General features: G+C 46.2%; 2 protein-coding genes across 3 annotated transcripts in view; both read right to left on the bottom strand.

Annotated features, from left to right (window-relative positions):
* Positions 1–21,691, bottom strand: part of LOC137521788 (E3 ubiquitin/ISG15 ligase TRIM25-like) — a 52,963-nt gene that overhangs the window by 27,842 nt on the left and 3,430 nt on the right. The window contains exon 2 of one of the 2 annotated variants that reach the window (XM_068241521.1): positions 12,160–13,179. The exons of the other annotated variant lie outside the window; for it this stretch is intronic. The gene's annotated coding sequence lies outside the window, so the exon portion shown is untranslated. The remainder of the gene's footprint in view (positions 1–12,159; positions 13,180–21,691) is intronic. 2 annotated transcript variants of the gene reach the window in all.
* LOC137522216 (E3 ubiquitin/ISG15 ligase TRIM25-like) lies at positions 11,611–13,177 on the bottom strand. The gene is made up of 2 exons (XM_068242247.1): positions 12,904–13,177; positions 11,611–12,848 (listed from the first exon to the last, which is right to left on the bottom strand). The coding sequence occupies exons 1-2, from the start codon at positions 13,175–13,177 to the stop codon at positions 11,611–11,613; spliced, it is 1,512 nt and encodes a 503-aa protein (XP_068098348.1).

Below are 21,691 nucleotides of genomic sequence, written 5' to 3'. Positions count from 1 at the left end.
ACTGCCACAACATCTAAGCTCATTTGAAAGCACAAGATGTTAAAAATATGGCTGCTTCAATAAAAGCAGGAAGTAGACACAGTGCAGATTTATTGCAGGATTTGCATCAGCTGTAACAAAGAAATGTTTTTATTTAACCTTCCTGGCCCTGCTGGGCCGATTTGCTTAATTTTTTTTTTTTTGCACACTGATCGCCACTGCCCCGCGCACGATCGCCGCCATCCATCGCACCGCCCCCCCCCCCCCCAGACCCCGTGCGCTGCCTGGCCAATCAGTGCCAGGCAGCGCTGAGGGATGGATCGGGACTCCCAATGATGTCACGACGTCGGTGACGTCATCCCGCCGAAGCCCTTCAGGAAATCCCGTTCTTTGAACGGGATTTCCTGATCGGAGATCGCCGCAGGGGATCGAAGCGGGCGGGGGGATGCCGCTGAGCAGCGGCTATCATGGCTCGCTACATGATATTCTGGCGGAATTTATTAGACAGCCAGGAGGGTTAAGGTTATGTTGTTGCATATCTTTTAGAGCAGAGAGGAAGTTTTGAGTTCAGGTCCACTCTAATTACAACAGAACATCCAAAGTGGGTCTTGATAGGATGTTTGCTACTTACCTGTTCTCTGTTTTGGATGGGCTTCTCTCCATTGCACTGCCCTGCCACCTGTTTATGGCTCTGACTGCAGCCAGTCGCACAGGACAAAGAAGCAGCGTATGCTCTGGCCACTCACGCTCCCTGTAATTTCTCACTCCTGCCCATGGCCGGTACAGTGTTATGCATTCTTGAGAAATGACACTGATGTAAGACGGGTACTTGTCAAGTATGCATGCCCAGAACACTATTGGCTGCTATGCACATTTGGGCAAAAGCGCAAATTCACAGGAATTATTTGTTGAATGGGGGGCAGAGCAGCACAACTGAAGTGAGCCCATTTAAACCAATCATTGCTAGTCAGAGTGTTGGACAAAATTTTTGTTTTTTTGGGGGGTGGGGGTGCCTAGGGTACGGGAAAGTACAAATCCAGCCCTGCATGTGAGGACTTGGCAACATACAGGCACATGCAATGCACTATGGGCATAGATATAAAGTTATCCAGGCTGCCACTATAGAAGCAGACCTGGTAGAAAGCAGTGCATACTTCTACATACTCTGTTGAAGTATCTTTCCTGAAGGATGTTGGCTTGTTATGTCACTTCGTGTATGGGAGGAACCTCATGTTAAATAACAGCATAGAGACACTTAAATACTCATCATGGCTTCCCTGCTGGTTCCTATTCCACTGATGTCCCCATTCCTCATACTACACTTGCCTCCCATCCCCTGCTGCCTGATATCAGTGTCTGGTGTTCACAAGGGGAGGAGCTGCCCGATATCAGTGTCTGATGGTCACAGGGGAGGAGTATGGCATATCCTGCACCAGAGGTACTTTCACGAGTAATAAATGAGTATGTACACACAAATTCATAATTGAAATGAGCATTAATTAGCTCAGGTGTCCAGCAGGGACAGAAGGGTTAGTTACCCATCATTCCGTGTCCTCCCTGCGCTCCAGATAGCTTGCACGCGTCCTATTGGACACATTGCAAGCCTCACTATGGGCACTTCCACCTTCAAGCCGGAAGGAGGAAGTGCGTGGAGAGGAGTCTTGCAACGTCTCCAATAGGACACATGCAAGCTATTTGGAGCGCAGGGAGGATGCGGAATTATGGGTATCCCCTTCTGTCCCCGCTGGACACCTGAGCTAATTAATGCTCATTTAATTTATGAATTTGAGTGTTTACACACATTATTACTCATGAGAGCATCTCTGCCCTGTGCAGACAAGATATCAGCAGCAGACCCTTACCTGTACTTTGTGAGGAGGGGCCTCCATGGATCAGACTTTTTTTCTGACCCCCTTTACAAATAGCCACCCCTTGTCCAGCAGTGATGCACAAAGTAAAACCAGATCAGTGAATAATGGCGCACAGCGCCTATGCATAAAAATGGCGCCGCATTAAAAAGATACGCTTATCGCTATTTATCGTTAGTACTGCATAATAATGACGCACAGGGGAAAAAAAAAAAAGAAAAACGGCACACACTAACGTTATTTATCAATAGTGCCGTTCATTTGCCAAACAGCAGACGTTATTGCCCACAGTAACGTTATTTATCAATAGCGCCCTACATAAGCCAAACTGCAGACGTTATTTAACTGCAAAACGGTCAATGGATTTAATGTAGCACTCAAGGTTAGGCACCCCCGGGGGGGGGGGGGGGGGGGTATGGGTCTTAGGGTTAGGCACCACCAGGGGGGGAGTTTAGGAGTTAGGGATAGGCACAGAGAGGGTTCTGTGTGAACGCTAAACAACAATAAGGCTTTAACGTTAAATAGCGATAAGCGGCAACACCATGCGCCATTATTCGCAGGCGCCATTTTCAGATAGATCCAAGTAAAACAGTCAAATCAATGAATGATTAAATGTTTGTTTAAAGGCTTACATTTTTTTCTAGTAAAATTATAAAAGTAAGAGAACGCCACATGGCATATTAAAATGGAAGGTTTCTTAGAATGATCACTTGTGGATGTTCTAAACAGCTTTGGAATTCTCCATCAATTCCTTTTAAAGGACTTACGAGGCCAAAATGGCTAAAAAAAAGCCAAGTACCTTTAAGATGTTTAAATGCACGGAGGACGCCGTCCGCGCCCTCCATGCAATTCCGCCGGGTCCCCTTCCTGTGATCGCCCCCCGTGCCGATCGCGACCCCACAGGCCGGGTCGGGCTCTCGTTCCGCTCCCAATATGGCCGCTTCCTCTGGCCGCGGCTGCGCAGTCCGCCTGGCCGCTAGTGCGGCTGCGCAGCTCTACGGCCAACCCCCCGAACCACGCACTGTAGCGTGAATCGGAGGGGTTGGCCGTAGAGCTGCGCAGCCGCACTAGCGGCCAGGCGGACTGCCCTCGTAAGTCCTTTAAGACAACAGACTCCATTTTTGTCTGCATCTGAAATTTTACTCTGACTACAAATGTACTATATGGAAAAATTAAATACATCCTGGAATAAGCTGACTGGTGTTTATAATTATACAATATCCATGTTGTGCTGCAGAGTAGAACAATGCCCAATTGCTGGGCAGATAGATGGTAAGATGGATACATTTCCAACATGTTAAACTTTATCTGGCAAGTAAATCTAACTGAAAATTGTATATACCGTGTTTCCCCGAAAATAAGACAGTGTCTTATATTAATTTTTGCTCCAAAAAGTGTGCTAGGGCTTATTTTCAGGGATGTCTTATATTGCAACTCATGATGTGTCCCCATGCTGGCCGCCTCTGCCTGCTGCTCATTGTACAGTTACAGTGCCAATCAGGCACCTGTCATGTCATCCCTGCACACAGTTGATAAATCTGCTGTGTGCAAGGATGACATGACAAGTGCCTGATCGGCACTGCACGATGTGTCCCCCACGCTGTCCGCCTGTGTTCAGCCAGTATACGGCAAGTTTAAGCTGCTGTACACCGGTCCACGCAGTCTGGGAGGTGGGATCATGGCTCCGTGATTGGGCCAATCAATGCACTCGCTGAATGAATAGCAGCGACTGCAGTGATTGGTCCAAAAATGGAGCATGATTCCGCCTCCAAGACATCACGTCAAATCAGTAACCGGCTGTGTAAACTAACAGGGAAGAAGACGACGAGCAGCACAAACTGACAGCACACAGCCTGTAGTAAACGGAAAGTGTCCCAGAGACCTCACAGACACCGCAGCCCATTAGTGGTATGTGTCGCCTACTCGGCGGGGGATGTCATATTTTCGGGGGATGCCTTATATTAACAGAATAAGCAAAGTATTAGCTAGGTCTTATATTCTGAGGATGTCTTACTTTAGGGGAAAGACGGTAGTGTATTCCCAGTATTAAGGTGTGTACACACGTACTACAGCAGCCAACGACGGGTCCGTCGGCACCTCCTGCTGGGCGGGTTTTTTAGCAGACTGTAATGCATGTGTATGCACTGTCAGCGGACTGATAAGGCTGTTCCTGAACGATCCGCTGGGCGGATCAGTCCGCCGACAGTGTGTACACACGCGCTACTGTCACCTGAAAGTCCGCCCAGCGGGGAGGTGCCGACGGACCCGTCGTTGGCTGCTGTAGTGCGTGTGTATGCACCTTAATACTGGGAATACACCATACAATTTTCAGTTATATTTACTTGCCAGATAAAGTTTAACATGTTGGAAATGTATCTATCTTACCATCTATCTGCTGAGCAATTAGGCATTGTTCTACTCAGCAGGAGATAAACAGAAGACAATGCACCAGAGATAAAATGACCATTCTGTAATCTAATTATGCATTCTAACACAAAATCTAACAGAAAATTGTATGGTGTATTCCCAGCATTACATTAATAAATGTAAAAGAAATTTGTGTCATCTTGAAATCTCTACTTAGACAGTAACTGAGGCAGGGAGCACACTCTGCAGAACTGCATGCGTTTTTCAGGAGAGCGGGAAACGCATGTAATACTGCACACAATAGAAATCTATGGGCTGCATAATAAAAATGCCTATCACTGCATTTTTCAATGTAGGTTTTTAAAACACAACTTGCTGCGTATTTTTGCTCATTATAGGCTATTTGCATGGGGGGAAAAAAACAACAACAAAAAACAACCAAAGACAAAATGAAAATGCACAAAAAAAAACAAAACAAGAACACAAACAACCCCTCAACAAAAATGCGAATGCATACAAAAAAAAAACCAAAAAACCAAACAAACAGCACAACCAAAATCCATAAATGCAAAGTGTGCTCCCAGCCTTAGGCCAGAAACCCACTAGGAGCGATTTTTCTGAGCACTTTGTGGTTTGAAAAGCTCTTACTAATGTAATGCTATGGGTGTGATCCCACTTGAGCGTTTTTTTTTCCTTCTTTCTTTTATAAAATCACAACACCATTGCATACCCCCCAACCATCCCGTTTTCGTCGGGATTCTCCCGATTTGGGGGGGCCCTCCCGCTATCCCAGGCCCCACTCTTGAATCCCGACGGCTGGGCAGAATATAGGAGGAAAAAATGATCGAGGCTCCAGCCGCGGTAATGAGGGATCCCGTCTTCATTACTTCCTCCCTCCCTCCCTCTCTGAATGCCCCCTAATGTATGTCCATGTGCCCCCCTCTCCTCCCCTCCCTATAGGCAGAGTGAGCGCAGCGGAGCGGGCAGTCGGGTCCTCTTACCGCTGATGCACGCGTACACTGTCTCTGGCATCGGACCTCCATGTGCTTCCTGTGACGTCATAGTAAACAGGAAGCACATGGAGGTCCGATGCCAGAGACAGTGTACGCGTGCATCAGCGGTAAGAGGACCCGACTGCCCGCTCCGCTGCGCTCACTCTGCCTATAGAGAGGGGAGGAGAGGGGGGCACACGGACATACATTAGGGGGCATTCAGGGAGGGAGGGAGGGAGGGAGGAAGTAATGAAGCTGGGCTCCCGCATCCCTCATTACCGCTGCTGGAGCCTTAATCAGTTTTTCCGCCTCCATTCTCTGCCCAGGGCCCCTGCACCCTTCTTCCCCAGGCACCCTCCCCCAGTGTCACTGCACCCTGGCCCCAGGCACCCTGCACCCCTCCCCAGGAACCCTGGCCCCTGCACCCTTCCCCAGGCATCCTGCACCCTTCCCCAGTGTCAGTGTACCCTGGCCCCTGTCCCAGGCACCCAGTGCCTGGCCCCTGTCCCAGGCACCCAGTGCCTGGCCCCTGCTCCAGGCACCCAGTGCCTGGCCCCTGCTCCAGGCACCCAGTCTCTGCCCCAGGCACCCAGTCCCTGCCCCAGGCACCCAGTCCCTGCCCCAGGCACCCAGTCCCTGCCCCAGGCACCCAGTCCCTGCCCCAGGCACCCAGTCCCTGCACCCTGCCCCAGACACCCTGGCCCCTGCCCCAGACACCCTGGCCCCTGCACCAGGCACCCTGTCCCTGCATCCTGCCCCAGGCACCCTGCCCCAGGCACCCAGTGCCTGGCCCCTGCTCCTGGCACCCAGTCCCTGAACCCTGTTCCAGGCACCCAGTCCCTGCCCCAGACACCCTGGCCCCTGCCCCAGGCACCCTGTCCCTGCATCCTGCCCCAGGCACCCTGGCCCCTGCACCAGGCAACCTGTCCCTGCACCAGGCACCCAGTCTCTGCACCCTGCTCCAGGCACCCAGTCCCTGCACCAGGCACCCAGTCCCTGCACCCTGCTCCAGGCACCCAGTCCCTGCTCCAGGCACCCAGTCCCTGCTCCAGGCACCGAGTCCCTGCTCCAGGCACCCAGTCCCTGCACCCTGTCCCTGCCCCAAGCACCCTGCTCCAGGCACCCTGTCCTTGCACCCTGCTCCAGGCACCCAGTCCCTGCACCCTGTCCCAGGCACCCTGTCGACACCCCCCTCCTACCCACTGGCACCTTCCTCCCCCACCCACTAGCACCCTCATTTACACCCAGTGTCACCCTCCCCGCAAATTCCCTTCCATTGTCACCCTCTATCAAAAGCAGTGGTGTGGCTTAAGGCCGCACAGGGGGCGTGGCTTAAGTGTCCCTCTTTCACATCTTCTAAAGTTGGGAGGTATGCCATTGCATTAGCAAGAGCTTTTTCAAATCACTAGCATTTAGAAAAGGCTGCGAATGGGAGTGCTTTTGTGAAGAATAAATCAAATACTGAGAATCCCCCATGAACAGATGGACTAGCCAAAAACCTATCAGTCCCAAACAAATATCTATGAGCTACTGTAAGTGACAATAATATAGGAGGAAAGTAATTTATAGCTCTGGAAAAAATGTATGTGTTTACATGTATTTTACATTTTTTTCAGTGATAGTGGTCCTTTAAATGAAAATATTTCCCCTGCCCCCGTTATATCACTTATAGAGAACCTGAAGTGAGCTATATGGAGGCTGCCATATTTATTTCCTTTCAAAACAATACCAGTTACCTGGCCTCCTGCAGATCCCTGTGGCTACAGTAGTGTCTGAATCACACCCCTGAAACAAGCAAGCAGCAAATCAAGATCTGCATACTTGTTCAGGATCTATGGCTAAAGTGAGAGGCAGAGGATCAGCAGAACAGCCTGGTATTGTTTAAACAGAAATACATGTGTATTTACTCAATATTCCTCTCACGTCCGGTTCCCTAATGATCTGCGTTTGAAGATTGCCAGCAGCAATTCTGCTTGTGAACACAAGAGGGTGCAGTTTACTAAAGGCTGGGGAACAAATGTAACTTGCTCAGAGTGGATTTTTTTTTTCCAAAATGTGACAAAAGGCAGCATGTGCAGCTCTTGCCTGGAACATATCAGAACATAGTGGATATTGATTAAAAGGTTAGTGAGCTAGAGTCTGTGTTATGCAGTCATGTGATGCCACACAATGAGAACCTTTATTTGTCTACTAAAATCAATGTCTGTTTTGGAATGGTGAGGATTCTTGCTGTGGGTGCTGCATGGAACTACCATAAACCCCCCAATTCCCTAACCTTTCAGTCACACTATATCCTCCTGATAGGACTCAGGCAGGGCCGGATTAACCACCAGGCAACACAAGCACTTGCCTAGGGCCCAGTGAGAATTTGTGCAGCTTGAAAATGGCCTGACGTACCACTGCTACGCCGATGACACACAGCTATACCTGTCCTTCAAACCTGGTGGAACAGACCCTACTCCAAAAATAAACTCTTGCTTAGCTGAGCTACAGGCATGGATGAATGATAACTGGTTGAAACTGAATGCTGACAAAACTGAGGTCCTCTTTGTCCAAAGCCAGTGCTCGCCATCAAAACAGACATAAACAGCTCCAACCTTGTGCGCAGCCTTGGCGTACTAATCGATGGGGATTTAAGTTTCAGAAACCAAATTTCATCTGTAGTTAAATCTTCCTACTTTCATCTGAAGAACATTGCAAAGATTAAACATCTGAAGAACATTGCAAAGATTAAACATCTGATTCCCCCAGAGGATCTTCCAACCCTAGTTCACGCCTTCATCACATCACGGCTGGATTACTGCAATGCTGGCCTCCCCAAAAAGGACCTGCGTCGCCTGCAATTAGTGCAGAATGCTGCTGCCAGATTGCTAACAAACCAGCCTCGCCACTGTCACATTACACCGATCCTTCGCTCACTGCACTGGCTACCAGTAGAATGGAGAATACTCTTCAAGATTGGACTGCTGACATTCAAATCCCTGCACAATCTGGGCCCTGGATACATGAAGGACTTGCTGAAGCTGCACCACACCTCTCAACATCAGATCAGCTAGTTCTATAAACTTGGTCACTCCCAGAGTGCACCTCAAAAAATCTGGAGATAGAGCCTTCTGTCATGCTGCCCCTACTCTTTGGAATTCCCTGCCACACCCAGTAAAGACAGCACCATCCCTGGAGCTATTCAAATCCAGACTGAAAAGCCACCTGTTTAGCCTGGCATTTCCGGACTTATAAAATTCTTCCTCTGTACCACAATGGTCTGAGCCATGCTTCTGCGCTTTGAGTCCTATGGGAGAAAAGCGCTCTACAAATGTTATTTGTTGTTGTTAAAAATGAACCATTCAAATCCTGCTGAGGTAAAATTTGATAGGTTTATTTGCAACCTGCATACATTTTGCATCAACTCGAAGTTATTTGCATCTACTGGGGCAGGACAAGATGCAAGTGTGTTGAAGTTGCCATTTTGCCAATCCCCATGGTCATCCAGAAGAAACTGAGCGCCAGGCAGCAGCAACTTCCTCTCGCACTGACTTCAGTGCTCCCCGATAAGAGACCGACCCGCAGCTCCCAGCGGCTACGTGGGGCCCGGCAACAAGTACAGCGCAGAGGAAGCGAACGGCTGCAGCTCCATCATTAGCACACAGGAAGTTACACTTCATAAAACGCAGGAGCTGTTCACTGATGCTGGGCACCAGGTAGCTGCGGGTCTGTCTCTATGGGGCAGCGCTGAAGTCAGTGCAAGAGGAAGTCGCTGCTGCCTGGCGCTCAGTTTCTTATGGATGACCAAGAGGATTGGCAGCTTCCACACAATTGCATCTTGTCCTGCACTACCCCCCGGGTGGCCGCGCGGATCTTGAGGTCTGGCGGTGAGGGAGCAATTAACCGGTTCAGCGCCGCGGTCCGAAAATCTCATGCATCCGAGCAACGTTCACCTCCCATTCATTCGCCTATAACTTTATTGCTACTTATCACAATGAATTGATCTATAGCTCGTTTTTTCCGCCACCAATTAGGCTTTCTGTGGGTGATACATTTTGCTAAGAGCCACTTTACTGTAAATGCATTTTAACAGGAAGAATAAGAAAAAAAACGGAAGAAATTCATTATTTCTCAGTTTTTGGCCATTATAGTTTGAAATTAATATACGCTACCGTAATTAAAACGCATGTATTTTATTTGCCCATCTGTCCCGCTTATTATACCATTTAAACGATGTCCCTATCACAATTTATGGTGCCGATATTTCATTTAGAAATAAAGGTGCATTTTTTCAATTTGCGTCCATCACTATTTATAAGCTTATAATTTTAAATAATATAATAACATATTCTCTTGACATGCATATTTAAAAAGTTCAGACCCTTGGGTAACTATTTATGTTGTTTTTTTTTTTTTTTTAATTGTTGTTTTTTTTTTTTTTTAAATAAAAAAAGTGTATGTGGGTAATTTTTGGTGTGGGAGGGAAACTGCTAATTTTAAATGTAAAATAATGTTTTTTTTTTATCAAAAATGTATGTGGGTGCAGTTTACTATTTGGCCACAAGATGGCCACAGTGAAAAAATTCCTAGATGCGAACCAGCTCGCATCTAGGAACTAAAATGCTGAGAAGTTGTTTCCTGGGGGCAGAAATACCGCGCTCTCTGGAGAGAAAGCGTCGGTATTTCTGCGGGGAAGTTAGATCGGTGAATGGGAATTATATTCCCATTCACTGATCGGGGGGCTAGCGGCGGGCAGCGGGAGCGCGCGCGGGGGCGCGCCCGATCGCGCGCACGAGCCGGCGGCAGCACCAGTGCCTATCTGGACGAGGAAGCTCGTCCAGATAGGCCGAACTGGTTAAAGACTTTAAAGCCCACTTAAAGAGACACTGAAGCGGAAAAAAAAAGGATATAATGAATTGGTTGTGTACTATGAATAATTACTAGAAGATTAGCAGCAAAGAAAATATTCTCACTTTTATTTTCAGGTATATAGTGTTTTTTCTAACATTGCATCATTCTCTAATATGTGCAGATTACACAACACTAAGCTTTCAAAATGAGTCTTTCAGAGCAGTCTGAAGTAATGACTTCTCCTCTAGCAGATAAAAAGAAAACAGTTGAGATAATAAAAGTCAGATAACAGCCCTCTCCATGACTAACTTGGTCATAGAGATTAATGGCTTTTTTGCATAGAGATAACAACTGGAGTTTCTTAGCTTCTCCTGTACTGGAAACAATTAGACTGATGTATCTGATCTTAATGTTTTATTTCTTAGCTTTACTACACATACAAATCATAATATCATAATTCTTTTTCGCTTCAGTGTCTCTTTAAGTGCTTAGAGGAGGTATTTCCCAAACAGCTTACTACTGTCTGTGAGTATCACATTTCCAGTACCCTAAACTGCCTTTATGACCTACTGTGATCTAGTCTAAGTGTGGTTTGCATGGTCCTAAGGTGACCACACATCTAGTGATTTGGCGGCTGACTGACTAACCATCAGGAAACGTAAGAGGGGGATCAATCTGCCCCCCCACAAAAAAAAAAATGCACTTATTACATGTATATGTTTAGGGGGCCCATATATGCCACCCTGCCTAGGGCCCTGCTTGGTCTTAATCCAGCTCTAAACTCAGGCAAAGGATGCATATTTTACCAGCTAACAGCAGACATAACACAGAGGTTGCATTTACTCTTAAGACAGATACACACTGCTGAGCGCTTTTCAATCCATTTTTGTTTTAAACCACGTACCATTGGATTGCATTAAAATTTCAGTAAAATTGCAAAGTTGCCCCATCAGGATTTTTGTTAAATTGGGATCACTGCAATTTAACTACGATTTTAATGCAAATCAATGGATGTACATTCCTTTTTAAAAAAGTAAACTGTTTGAAAAGCACTCTGCAGTGTGTCCAATCCGTAAAAGTAGAGTAACAGTGTGATAAAGCCACACTAGCATCATATTGGTACAAGTTACTAGAAAATTTCTTCTGATGTTTACTTAATTAGTTAAATTACTTTAGAACGGTGTGGGGGCAGGGGCATAGGGGCCAGGGTCGCAGCAGTCGTCCGCTGGGGCCCTTTCGTCTCCCCACCCTCCCTACGTGCTGCCACTGAGGGGGGGCACCCTTACTGTGAGATGGAACGAAGATGTTTGTAGATGTAGCGCATGGATCATGGCAAAGCCAGTATCTGATGGCTGCTGGTCCGTGCTGCTGCGTCCCCCTGGCTGGCTACCTACACAGAGGCACCTAATACTGGCCAACTATACTGAGGTAGCTATTCCTGGCTACCTATACTGGAAGCACCTACTCCTGGCTAGTTAATGTAGGGTGGGGGGGGGTCCAAATTCCCCATCGGGGCCCCGAGGTTTGTAGCTATGCCACTGGATGGGGGACATAGTGCTAGGCCTGATTATTCATTTAAAGTCCTTGATTCTGGCAAAGCTTCTGTATATTAAAAATGCAGCATGAAGGGGCTCAGTGAAGGTGGTGGTGAAGGTGTGGATATGTCTGATGGGATCACACAGCTCATAAAACGATAGTCGCCCAGCCTCATAATCCAAATATACACCAAAACTGGGTGTGCAGGCCGGTGCAGCAACACTGATCTCCTCATTGTTATGGAGAACACTGAGCAGGTTTCCAGAGCATCGCAAACACCAAGACTTCCTATTTTTCCCAATAGTTCTCTGATCTCCTCTTCTGTCTATGCTGGAATAAGCGACACCCATCCTACAAATCCCTGTTTTACCTGTTTCCACTTCCCAGTAATGTCGCCCCGATGAAAAAACAGTTTTACTTAAAACCTGATTATTTATGAATCGTGCCGCATTCTCTGGATAATTATTAAGCTGCTTTGCATAAGAGACAGTTTTCAGATCCTCTGAGATGGTCACTGTGTTTCCAGCTGTATCTCTGTCTAGTACAATGTCTGTATCAGTCTGGGCAAACATATCTATACTAACCTCGCTCATTATATGGGACAGGCCATGCAGCAATGTTATAAAAGTCTCTTCTTGATGGAAAGGTTTCACACCAGTTGCTGCCCCATCTAACTCCTGATGTTCCTCTGCTATAGGGTCATTGTCTTCTCCATGTTCCTGCAATACATTTAATGGATCTGTCATACTGCAAAGCTTCTCCACTTTCATTATCGTCTTGGAGAATTTGTCCACTTCTGTTTCCAGATGTTTGATAAGATCAGATACAGAGCTGGAGACCAGCCCTTCCTGTAGATAAGTTTCATGAAGGATTTTCTGCTCCAGAGCATCCAACTTTCCCCTGATCTCAATGAACAAGGTGGCGATTGTCTGCCTTACAAAAGTAGCCTCCTCCTTCATTGTATTCTCATGATCAAGAAGCAACTGGATATGACTCTTGGCCTGTGCTTTTTGTGAGGACAACCCATCAAGATTGTTTTTCAACTTCTGTCTCTTCTTCACAGAAGCATCATTTATGGACTCCACCAGATGCCCCTTATGTTCTCCATCCAGCCTGCAAGACACACAGATGCACACAGAATCCTCATTGCAGTAATACTCCAAGATCTTCTTGTGGGCGGAACACTTTCTGTTCTCCAGGCAAGTGGTCGGCTCTATCAGTACATGTTCTGCTGCTTTATTGTGGACTTTCACATGACCCTCACACAGAGAAGCTTCACAATGCACACGTCTTTACAGCAGGCATTAAAGAGTTAATGCAGTAATTACACAGGATTCCACGTATCTCCTGCTCTGGAATATTAGGCTGGAGACTCTCTGCAATGTTCTTTAAAGTGATGTTTCTGTGCAGTGCAGGACGCTCTGCAAACTCCATACGGCATTGAGGACAGGAATAATAGCCAGATCCTTCTTGTGCATCCAGCACATCTCCAATACAGCCGCTGCAGAAGTTGTGGGCACATTGGAGCATAACAGGGTCCTGGTAGACATTCAGGCAGATGGAGCAGCTCAGCTCTTCCTCGCTGACATTAGCAAACGCCATTGCTGGGGAAAAAAAAAAAAAAAAAAGGGTATATAGTAGTGTTAGAGATTTAACAACACTATTACCTTAAAAACTGCAGCATAGTAAAACCACAAAATGTCACTGTGTGTTAAATACAATCTTTATGGGATTGTTATTTCCTGTATTCACTCTGCAGAGTGGGCCATTTATATGGATACACCTTAATAAAGTGGGAATTGTTGGTGATATTAATTAACCCTTTCACCTCCAAGGGTTTTTAAAAATAATTAACATGTATTTCATATTTCTATGGGAAGGTGTATAATAAAGGTATTTGGATGTGGTTTTACTTTTTGGCCACAAGATGGAGATATAGAGTCAGTGTGTTCTAAAAATAGAAACAGAACCATCTGTTTATATTTGTTTGTATTTGTGTACATACAGAGACGTAGATACTCGTGCTGGGGGAGGTGAAAAGGTTAACTTCCAGTTTGTGGCACATTAGTATATGTGAAGGGGAAACTTTTCAAGATGGTGGTGACCATGGTGGCCATTTTGAATCCGACTTGTTTTTTCAATAGGAAGAAAGTTATGTGACACATCAAACTTATTGGGAATTTCCCAAGAAAAAAACATGGTGGGCTTGGTTTTAACGCAACTTTATACTTTCATGACTTACAAAGTTTATTTTTGTTTACAGCCATTGACATGTCACCGAGATTAACACGTGAGGAGCGGATAGAAATTGTGTTGATGTCTGGTGAACGCAGTAACCGGGTTATTGCAGCAGATTTCAATGCAAGACACCCTACAAGACTACTCATCTCCCATGCTACAGTGAAACATCAGTGGCTGTCCTAGCTTCATTCAGCAAGAGCCCACAGCGTAGCACTCGCCGCATGTCACTTAGTCGAACATCCCTTCGGCGGATATTAGCTACTCATAAATGGCACCCCTACAAACTCCAGCTTCTGCAGCATCTCAACGAGGATGACCCATATCGGCGCACTGAATTTGCAGAATGGGCAAAACAAAAATTGGACCAGGAGTCTAGTCCTGAGAAAAGAGGAGAGTCCACCCCCTGCACCACGCGCCAAAAAAAAGGGCGTGGTCACGGGTGGGGCCAGATGTACATGACCTTAGCAGTGGTGTAAAAGGTCTGCCGGGGAAGTTTGAGTTCTGCCGTAGTGCATCCCCCAAAAAGAGATGCAATCTGATAGCATTTCACCAAAAATACACGTAATTTGGCAGCAGCGGTTTCCCAAAATAGCCCAGTATAGCTAGTCAAGTCTATCGGTGTCCCCAGTATAAGTAGCCAAGTGTATAGTTGTCCCCAGAATAGGTAGCCAGGTGTATAGCTGCCCCCAGTATAGCCAGGTCTATAGGTGTCCCCAGGAGGATAGGCAGCGCAGTGGAGGAGACGTCCCCCCCCCCCCCCTTCTCTCACCTTGTGGATCCCCTTCCCTCGCTCTCCCCTCCAGAACTAAACCTTTGCGGCGGCTGGCAGCAAAGCTCTGCATTGCAGCTAGTCTGGTCTAGACCAGAGCAGCAGCTTGTACATCTTCTCCCGGCGCTTGGAACGAGGAGGCGGCAAGTCCCCGCCCACTGATGCCCACTGCCAGCCACCACAAATATTTAGTTCTGGAGGTGAGAGCGAGGGAGGAGGAGCCCCAAGGTATAGGGGGGGGGGCACCGCTGTGCCCACTACTCCTCCTCCACTGCACTGCCTACCCTCCACTGTTTCCATGCTTGGGTGGACGACGTCCACTCTGAGGAAAAGAGTAGGTGGACTTCGTCCACGCCCGACTCAACCCCTGAACAGGACCCTCAGTTTACACAGAAGATTTTGTTCAGTGATGAGGCAATGGTATGGTATATGGGGTACAGAGATAGTGGGGCCATTCTTCATCAATGGAAACCTCAAGGCCACTGGATATGCAAATTTGCTACATGATGATGTGTTTCCCTCTTTATGCACTGAAGCTGGCACATTCCCTGAGTTTTTCTAGCAAGATGGTGCACCACCACATTATGGGTGTCAGGTCCGAGCATTCCTAGATAAAAAGTTTCCTAGAAAGTGGATTGGTCGTCGTGGGCCAGTTGAATGGCCCCTAAGTTCTATCGATCTGAACCCCCTTAAAGACCTTTATCTTTGGGGTCATCTGAAGACAATTGTCTGTACTGTGAAGATACGTGATGTGCGGCACCTGAAACTACGGATACTGGAAGCCTGTGCTAGCATTTCTCCTGCGGTGTTGCTATCAGTGTGCGAAGAGTGGGAGAAGAGGGTTGCATTGACAACACCATTGTTTTTCTTGTGAAATTCCCAATAAGTTTGATGTCTAACATGACCCTTTTCCTATTGAAAAAACAAAAGTTGGATTTAAAAATGGCCATCATGGTCACCACCCATCTTGAAAAGTTTCCCCTCGCATATACTAACGTGCCTCTGCCTAGGGAGGCGAGCCACCTTTCCAGCATCAGGCGCCTGTAGGCACATGCCTACAGTGCCTTATGGTAAATTCAGCCCACAAGAAACTCTAAACAGTCAGTGACAGCTATAGTAAATGATAAGAGACCAGTGGCAAGGAATGTTTAAAGTGACAGGCACTCCAGAAGGCCAGAAGTGGTATATAGCTTCACATCTCTTTGCAGAACTTGATCTAAACGATAAATAGACTTAGCCATCTTGCTGATGGCATTGGTCATGGTAAGATAGGTCACAACACAGATGTTCAAAGTCTAGTTGTACTAGTGACAGATCTGTCATATGTTCCCAAATTAGATGGTGGACAAGCAAAGGATTGATCACAAAATTCCAAGGGGACAATTGTACTATCCAACACAGAGAAGAAGAAGTGGATGCAACAGCCAGCGTGGGCAAGAACCTACATGAACTTGATACAGTTGAGGAGCAAGCGAATCTTTGCACACTTGGCTATAATAATGGCAGTCATGTGTGGCACAGATGCCTAGGTCACAGACACCCTGACAGCATACAAGAACTGAATGGATGAAACCTGAGAAACAGTGATGAATTAATAATCGAAATGAACAATGGTCCTGAGCAGTTAACCAGTACACCAACAGAACAGGAAGTTGAAGGAGAGAGAGAGAGAGAGAGAGAGAGAGAGAGAGAGAGAGAGAGAGAGAGAGAGAGAGGGAGAGGGAGAGGGAGAGGGAGAGGGAGAGGGAGAGGGAGAGGGAGAGGGAGAGGGAGAGGGAGAGGGAGAGGGAGAGGGAGAGGGAGAGGGAGAGGGAGAGGGAGAGGGAGAGGGAGAGGGAGAGGGAGAGAGAGAGAGAGAGAGAGACTGAATCAAGGTGCTCCACGAGTTAAAATAGAAGGAAAAACCACCTATCAGACTTTCATAGAAGGGGAATATAGCCCACAAGCATGAACCATCCTGGGATGACATAGCTTATCTCCCAGAAAGGGAAGACATGTGGATAAAGGCAGCTGAAGAAGAAAGTCTCTGGTAAATAACCAAGCCTGGTAACTAACTACAGAACTACTAACTAGCTACAGAACTACCGGCAAACAAAAGCTATAGACTAAGTGGACTTTAAAGTAGAACACTGATGGTACACTTTAGAGATACAAAGCAAGAATAGTAGCCAAGCAATATTCTCAAAAATATGGAGAAGACTATGACTAGATATTTGCTCCAGTGGTTGAGCACACCACAATCAGAACATTGCTCACTGTTGCAGTAACAAAGAAAATGCACGCACGACACTGATATCAAAACAGCCTTCTTAAACATCGAGTCAACACCAGAAGAGATCTACATGGAACAACCAAAAGGATTTGTGGGCTCACAAAAGCCATATCTAGCATGCAAGCTTTAGAGAGGAATCTATGGTCTCAAACAAAGCTAGAGCGTGGAACATGAAAATCAAATGATGTGCTCACAAAAGAGAACTTTCAAAGAAGTAAAGCAGACCCCTGGCTACACAAAGAAGAAAAATGGCAGATGAATCTCTGTACTAATATATGTGGATGAGCTGATACTACGTTACAAGCAAGAAGGGGGATCATTTCAGAGTTTTAGAAATTCTAAATAGGAACTCTGAAACAAAAAGATCTAGGTAATGTGATGCATTTCCTTGGTATGCCAATTGAGAGCAAGGGCGTAGAAATGGCCACAGCAGCTGCTATGGGGCCCTGGAGCACAGGTGGCCCATGTGGTACTTAATGAATTCAACATAAACTTTTACGTTTCTCTACCCTCTGACTTTGCCTTACTGCCCGTGGACTACGCAGTGTAGATTGCATGAGAATTTAAATTGCCCAAATAATGCATTTTCCATAGGGTAGGGGGCAGGTGGCATTGCTTAAAGAAAACCTGGAGAAGGAAAAAGAAAAAAAAAAATAAAGTTCCCCTGGGGGGTATTCACCTCGGATAGGGGAAGCCTCCGGATCCCATCGAGGCTTCCACCCTCCTCCTGTGGGACACTGCAGTCTCACTGTGCCCCTATGGACAGCGGGGATGTAAATATTTACCTTCCCGGCTCCAGCGCAGGCGCAGTATTAGCTCTCTGCTCGGTGATAGGCGGAAATAGCTGATCGCTGTCAGCCCAGCTTTACTGCGCAGGCGCAAGTCTCCTACACCTGCGTAGTAGAGCAGACCCGACAGAGATCGACTATTTCCGCCTATCTCCGTGCTGAGAGCCGCAATAGTGCCACCCGCTGGAGCCAGGGAAGGTAAATAAATTTAGCTTGTTGAGCCAGGGTCGCTTTGGGGGGAGCCAGCGCTGGACTGCCTGCAGCTACAGCGGAGGGGGAAGCCTTATTCGGACCCTGAGGCTTCCCCCTACCGAGGCGAGTACTCCCCAGGGGAACTTTTTTTTTTGTTACAGAGTCTCTTTAGGAGTGCCTACATATGAGGGCTCCATGAAAGTTTTGCTATGGTTCTCCATGATCTCTATCTACACCACTGTTTGGGAGAGATGGAGATGGGAGTTCTTGACCAAAGTTATAAGATGAAACTTTAGGGATAAAGGATGCCAAGCCAGCTCTCTATCTCCAATAGAAAGAAATTACCTGAAGGAAAAATAAAGGTGATTTACTACCAAACTACTGTCAGTGCAGAAAAGCTGTAGGAAAATGCCTCTACATAGCCACAATTGGAAGATCGGATATTGCTAGAGCAATAGTATTCCTATGCAGAAAAGTGTATCAATCAAGATGGACTGGAATTGTGTCCTACGCTGATTGAAGGGCACCATGCACTTCAAACTGAGACTTACCATTGACTGGAAAGAATTGTCTGACTGGGAATGTAGCTGCAGATTAGGCTGGCGATTCCAGTGATCAAAAGTCTACCAGTGGTAATCGGTTTCTATTCAGTGATGGACTAATCCACTGTGCAAGCAGAAAGCAGCCAAGTGTGAGGCCCAATGCACACAGTGGTTTTAGGAGCGATCTGCCGACCGCATCCGCCAGTGTAACCGCTTGGCTAATGTAATTCAATGGGATGGTGCACACCAGCGGTTTCAGGTTTTTAAAGAGGAGCTGTTAGGTATAGGGTCTCAGAGAAAATAAACACATATATCAGTAGCTAAAGATTGGCTGTACTTACATTACATATGCATTTCACTGTCCACGTTTGGATTTCACAGAATTTGTATATAGTATATGCAGAGAATGATGCTCCTGACAGCTCATGGCAGGTTCCATGTTTGTGAAGCCAAATGTGTCGTCATGTCCTGCCTGCTTCTGATCACAGAACAGCTCATACTGAATAACACTAGTTTGCAGTGAATATTAATGAGCCATGTGGCTAGGAACAATAGCGGACTCCTGCAGTGTACGCTGCCCCGAGATTTATCTGTGCTGTGGCTGGACTGAGTTTTAGAAGCTGCTGAAACTTGATCCCGTCTTCTCCTTAGCAGCCGAGGGGAGGGCCCCAGAATGCTTTGCAGTATGTTATGCGGCTTGCGTCCAGCTTAGCTCTAAGCTTTGCTGATAAGCATACATCAAAGGTAAGAGAGATCTTTATCTTCAGTAATGTCTTTTTGGCTTCCTTCTAAACTGTTTAACACAGGAGACTAGAGGTTTAAATTAGCTTCTGCAGCCTGACAGTTACTCTTTAACAAACTGCAAATGTGCCTCCTGCTGCAGAAGCGTTTCTGCCTCAAGTATAGGAAAAAATGCAAACCGCTCTGGAAAAAGCTACATCAGAGGGGTTTTCCCGGCATTTGTTACAGAAGCTGTTCAGTAACAGCTTTTACTGTAACAGTATTTGTAATCTGCTACACAAAAAACGCTCCCAAAAACGCTAGGCAGGTTTAGAAAACCTCTCTAACATGCCTAGAATTGCTCTAAAATCAGCTCCAAAAAAACACTAGCGTTTTGGTATGCACTGGGCCCAACACTGTCTTCCACTGAAGCTGAATATGTAGCAGCTGCACAAGCAAATCAAGAACTAATTTGGCTAAGGCCCAGTGCACACCAAAAACCTCTAGCAGATCTGCAAAACGCTAGAGGTTTTTGAAGCAGATTTCAGAGCGATTCTAGGCATGTTTAGAGAGGTTTTCTAAACATGCCTAGCGTTTTTGGGAGCGTTTTTGTGTAGTAGATTACAAATATTGGTACAGTTAAGCTGTTTCTGAACAGCTGCTGTAACAAAAACGCCTGGAAAACTGCTCTGATCTAGTGTTTTTTTCAGAGCGGTTTGCAATTTTCCTATACTTAAGGCAGAAACGCTTCTGCAAACCGCAAACATGCAGCAGGAGATAGGTTTGCGGTTTGTTAAAAACCTGAAACAGCTGGTGTGCACCATCTCATTGAAATACATTACCCAAGCGTTTTCACTGGCGAATGCGGTTGGCGGATCGCTCCTAAAACCGCATGGTGTGCACTGAGCCTATATCTGAGAACCAGCATACAGATGTGAAGTATACATTTCTTGAGAGCCTTACACAGACACGCTGAATTGCATTATTGTCCAACTGAAGACATGAAAGCTGACATTCTCAAGTCTCTACCCACAAAGACACTTGGAACGGATGAAGAAAATTGGGCTGGCAGTTTGAGGCCAATCTGTCGAGAAGGGTTGTTAGAGACTTAACAACACTATTAACTTAAACTGCAGTATAGTAAAAACAACTACAAGAGGTCACTGTGTAAAATGGTAATCTTAATGTTATTTCTTGTATTTACTCTGTATTCTCTCTTTGTTCTAAGTAAGCTGTATTACCTGATGTTGTGCATGGTATACCTCTGCAGGTTTCCCTTCAGTAAAGAGTTGTTATACCGTGTGTGCCTATCTGCATGTACAGAACACTCTACTCCCATCAGAAATAAGTGCCCGTTCTCACGGGGGAGATTGCTGCTAATTGCCAGCGAGCTATATTGCTATTTAAAGCACAATGCTAACTATATGGAAGTGATCTAACTGCCGCAAGTGCCAATACTAAAAAACACTAATCGCAATCGCTCAAAAATCACGAGAGTGTACAGAGATTTTACCAAGTTAATCACAGTAAAAATCAGCCACACAAAATGCTAGCTCAAGGCTCTAACATTTTGCGTTTGCCAGTGTGAATGGGCTTGAAGTAGGAATGAAACATAAACAAACTTTGTCAGCGATGGTTTTATCCGTGAGCTGAAGTGGGTGTGGCCACACTGAGTAAGTTTTACCACTTAAAGGATACCACAACTGACATGTGACATAATGAGATAGACATGGGTATGTACAGTGCCTAGCACACAAATAACTATGCTGTGTTCCTTTTTTTCTTTCTCTGCCTGAAAGAGGTAAATATCAGGTATGTAAGTGGCTGACTCAGTCCTGACTCAGACAGGAAGTGACTACAGTGTGTCCCTCACTGATAAGAAATTCCTCTTTTTATCTCTTTCTTGCTCTCAGAAGCCATTTTCTTCTAGGAAAGTGTTTTATAGTTGGAATTTCTTATCAGTGAGGGTCACACTGTAATCACTTCCTGTCTGAGTCAGGACGGAGTCAGCCACTTACATACCTGATATTTACCTCTTTCAGGCAGAGAAAGAAAAAAAGGAACACAGCATAGTTATTTGTGTGCTAGGCACTGTACATACCCATGTCTATCTCATTATGTCACATGTCAGTTGTGGTATCCTTTAAAGTGGATCCGAGGAGAACTTTTACTCATTGCATAATTGTGTTCCTTTCCTATTGTTTATAGGGCATTCCTGAAGCCAAATACTTTTTTGTTTTTGGTTTAATACTCCAATTCCCTATAAACTAAAAAAGGCACGCCCACAGGTTTTCAGAGAGCCTTAGCAGTAGCAAGGGCTCATGGGAGCTCAATCTGGGCAGGAGGAGCGGGAGGTGTTACTAGCCATTGATTTCAAAGGCAGAGGGGAGGAGGAGAGGGGATTAGGCTGATGGCTCAGATGCAGATAAGCCTGCCTCTGTGTAATGTTTACAAACATGGCTGCTGTCATTGTATCACAGAAAGAAATAATCATAGGGCTTGATTCACAAAGCGGTGCTAACCTATTTAGCACGTCTAAAGTCTTTAGGCGCGCTAACCAGGGTGCTAAGTAGGTTAGCACCAGTTTTCTCA

Source organism: Hyperolius riggenbachi, chromosome 6, assembly GCF_040937935.1.
Source record: "Hyperolius riggenbachi isolate aHypRig1 chromosome 6, aHypRig1.pri, whole genome shotgun sequence".
Lineage (NCBI taxonomy): Eukaryota > Metazoa > Chordata > Amphibia > Anura > Hyperoliidae > Hyperolius > Hyperolius riggenbachi.
The sequence above is the reverse complement of the archived record's forward strand: the minus strand, read 5'-3'. Positions and strand labels throughout refer to the sequence as shown.

Excerpts from the sequence above, each read along its gene's own strand:
- LOC137522216 (XM_068242247.1), bottom strand. The coding sequence starts at position 13,177 with ATGGCGTTTGCTAATGTCAGCGAGGAAGAGCTGAGCTGCTCCATCTGC. Across the intron at positions 12,849-12,903 it reads GGAGATACGTGGAATCCTGT|CTTCTCTGTGTGAGGGTCAT; the intron begins GTAATTACTGCA and ends TGCATTGTGAAG.